The sequence below is a fragment of the Magallana gigas genome, chromosome 6, assembly GCF_963853765.1.
Source record: "Magallana gigas chromosome 6, xbMagGiga1.1, whole genome shotgun sequence".
In the NCBI taxonomy this organism is placed as follows: Eukaryota; Metazoa; Mollusca; class Bivalvia; order Ostreida; family Ostreidae; genus Magallana; species Magallana gigas.
In genome coordinates, this window is record NC_088858.1 from 10,447,186 (window position 1) to 10,450,902 (window position 3,717).

General features: G+C 35.9%; 1 protein-coding gene across 1 annotated transcript; it reads right to left on the reverse strand.

Annotated features, from left to right (window-relative positions):
* Positions 1-713: 713 nt before the first annotated feature.
* LOC105322085 (calmodulin) lies at positions 714-3,374 on the reverse strand. Its single transcript, XM_011420616.4, has 4 exons — positions 3,235-3,374; positions 1,892-1,919; positions 1,380-1,757; positions 714-1,017 (listed from the first exon to the last, which is right to left on the reverse strand). Exons 1-4 carry the CDS (start codon positions 3,235-3,237, stop codon positions 986-988), a joined length of 441 nt encoding a protein of 146 aa, XP_011418918.1. The 5' UTR covers positions 3,238-3,374; the 3' UTR covers positions 714-985.
* Positions 3,375-3,717: the final 343 nt, after the last annotated feature.

A 3,717-nucleotide genomic window follows, 5' to 3' on the forward strand; every position in this document is an offset into this window, starting at 1 on the left:
TTTATCAGTTTATACAAAGCTCTTGTTACGGATATCTATAGTCGTAATAAAGCTTGCATGAATTCATAAAAGACTATTAATTTAGTATTTGGTCGCCATATTCAATCCTTCTTCAATTTTTTTCTAGATCTACATTTTCCCTTTAAATCTACAGGTTTTTATTTTTTCAAGATCTACAGATATATATTTTTTCCTAGCTCTACAGATCTACTTTTTATCTTGATCTACATATGCAAAATGTACCAACACCATGGGCGTCGGAACCGGGGGGGCTAGGGGGGGGCTTAGCCCCCCCCCCCCCCCCCCCCCACTTTTTTTGCAAAGTTATACCTAACCATTAGAAACATAGCATGATAGAGGGTTCAGCCCCCCCCCCCCCCCCCCACTTTTTCTCGCAGGAAAGATTTGCCTTGAAAGATTGAGAAGTTGGATTCAGAAGCATACTAGGCCCCCCCCCCACGGATTAGGAATTTCATGATTTTGGGAAAAAAAATTAGGGTAAGTAATTTTTTTTCTTTTGGAAGTATAGGTATACCCCCCCCCCCCCCACGGATTAGGATTTCCATGATTTTGGGAATTACTTTTTTCTCAATATTTCTGAGGATTAGTCTAGCCCCCCCACTTTCAATTTGCTTCCGACGCCAGTGCAACACAGCAAACTTAAATAAGGTATTTAGGAGTGATATGTTCAAATTTAAGAAAAAAGACAAAAGGTGCATTTTTGTGTTTATTGCTGTATATTATTTGAACGGAATGTACACAAACTGCATATATGCTAAATTTGACACAATTACTGAACATCTCACTTATGTTCTCCGATATCAAAGATGTCACCAATAATGATATCACTACCGATGAATGACGTGATTACATCCTATATTTACAAATACATTGTCTGTACAAAGGCTATATTAAACTACATGCTCCTAACACATCAGATCCCCATCAATTTGTAGTTTCATAGTTGTAGTTGACAGAATGGATTTCATCTGGCAGAGCACAAGATGTTCACAAAATCTAAAAATAGTGGAATGAATAATTTGATATCACTTTTCATAAAATCATTATATACATGTAATGGATTTTTACATTTTTTTATCATGCAGGTGTCATTTGGGGTTTTGCATAAAAAATCCTGTGAAATTGTGGTTTAAATATAATAACTGGAGTGACAGTTGTGATGAAAAGAATCTCTCAAATTTTTATACCAACTTTCATTGAGTGTCTTTTATTCCCTCACCAAGGCTGCAATGCACTTGGTTATGAATACACAGTGTGTTGTAAAAAAGATCATTTACAATCACATTAACCATGAGAAATCCAATATAATTTAATAAATAATGAATTTTTCTTTAACATGAATTGAAAGTAAAACTCACGGTCATAGTTGACCTGTCCATCTCCGGTAATGTCCGCCTCTCGGATCATCTCATCCACTTCCTCATCGGATAGCTTTTCCCCCAAATGCGTCAAAACATGTCTCAGCTCGGAAGCGCTAACATATCCAGTACCGTCCTTGTCAAAAATTCTGAAGGCATCCCGGACACTGTCTTCCGTTTCTGGTGGGGGAGCCCTGCGGGAAATGACGTTTTGGACCTCGCCGATATCCAAGAGACGGTTGCCGTACTCTTGTTGAATGGCCTGCAGATCGGCTTGGGTTGGGCTAAATCCGATGGACCTCATCACTGTTGCCAGTTCCTGCATGTTTATTTTGTTATCATTGTCTCTGTCAAATATCACAAAGGCTTCCTTCAACTCTGAAATATTAAGCAAAACTTTTGAGCATAACTGTAATCTTATACTAACTGGAATTCTATTAAATGGACCTGAAAAGCTTGAAAAGAAGATCAAATGACAGAATTATGAAATAGCAAATAAAATGATAACATACCATCAAGCTGGCTGGCTGAAAGCTTTGTCTGTAAATAAAGAAATCCTTGATTAAATTCAAGTCATATTTTTATAAAAGTATAATTTATAATGTACACTTAATGTACACTTGTATGAAAAGTACCTATAGAAGTATCCTCTTACATAAACTTTTACAATATTACCCGGTACTAAGTTTTTGCACAATTATAAATGTTGTAAAACTTTATTAATATTTTGATGATCTCAATTAAGAAACATGATAGTTTACATTATCTTCTATACATTTTCATATTGAGTCAGAGTGTTCTTGTAGAATTGCCTTGGGGCCCTAGCTCCCCTCCCACCTTACCAGAGGCATGTTAATAAATTTCCTATATCTGCAACACAAATTTTTGCGAGCGCTCTCTCTGCTGAACATGCCTCAGTACTCCCACATACCTGAACAAACTTGTGAAGTTGAAGTTTAAATGATGAGAAGATACTGACTCTCAACACATTTTGTTCTTATTTTTTAATCTGACTTGTTACCATGCCCCGCTCCTTTCCCTTATCTTTGGGGAGGGGTTCAGGGGTGGGTTTGAGGTGGTAAGAGTTAGAGGACTTTGAAAAAATCCTGGATTTGCTTATATGTTGTATAAATGTTCTCAACCTAGCTCTGGACAATCATTTGTATATTACACCTTATTTCAAAATTACAACTGACTAATGTGTAATGAAAATTCAAATTAAGTACAGACATATATATCATAAATTTTAATGATTAAGCCTATTAGATATCAACATAACATTTGTTGTTAAAAGGCTCTGCTTTACTCTCGCTGTCAGGTTGGAAAACATAGTATAAATCTGTACATGTATATATATACAATTATCCATGTATACATGATTTACAAAAAAGAAATAATAGTGAGTATATAATTATGATGATAGATAAAATTATTACATAATGTGCATCTAAATGCACTTATATATATATACAGTTTACTGATATGGTACATGTGTTACCTAGGAATCGAGTAAACCCCATGTTTCTATCTACAAACATGATGAATAATTCATTCAGTAAGAGTATTATAACCCATGAGGGGCCCCAAGAACACGATATCCCCGGGATAAAATTTAATGTCAAAGTACTTCACTTTCTTTTCTTTTACTTCCTCGTCGTAAATTGTTGAATTCCCGTGTCTAAGCTGAAATTTAAAAGATTTCAAAAACCCATATACCCTGTTGAATGGTGGCCACACCTATCCCGTCTTTAAGTAATTCGGCACCCACCGATCTTGGGAGCGAAGGAATTTTCGGCATTCTCTGTTGATCAGCCGATTTTCGGTACGAAGCTCTAGAAAAACATAGAATACGTACCATTTTGGGTCCAGCCTGGTTCTCCACGTAGATTTATCGACAGGTCTGCACCTGGCCAGGTGAAAAAATCTCAAGTCACCGAAGTCTTTCCGGTGTATAAATAGAAACCGGTTGTTGTACCTGAGCGCGCAATGTTAAAAACTCGGAAGGCCAACAAGGGGGAATTTGAGTGAAGAAGCTTATGTGTTAAACTGTTTTCCATGGTGCGTGTGTATATATAGAGGTATACATTTACTGTTCTGTGTAACTATAAAAATCTCTGTTGCATATTTGTTTTACCATGCACTTCACAATATCAGGTGTATACACTTGTAAAAATGACTGGTTTGGTTAAACAAAATCAATACCTTATCTAAGATACATACTTTATTTCTTTGCTAAAAAAAACTCTTCATTTTGTTATCTTTATCATGTACATGTCTTAGTGAACAGTATCTAAATTTTCAGTCCTAATTCCCGATTTTTTTAAAAAACTACATGTAG

Excerpts from the sequence above, each read along its gene's own strand:
- LOC105322085 (XM_011420616.4), bottom strand. Across the intron at positions 1,758-1,891 it reads TTCAGCCAGCCAGCTTGATG|AGTTGAAGGAAGCCTTTGTG; the intron begins GTATGTTATCAT and ends TTAATATTTCAG. Across the intron at positions 1,018-1,379 it reads TGGACAGGTCAACTATGACC|ATTTTGTGAACATCTTGTGC; the intron begins GTGAGTTTTACT and ends CACTATTTTTAG.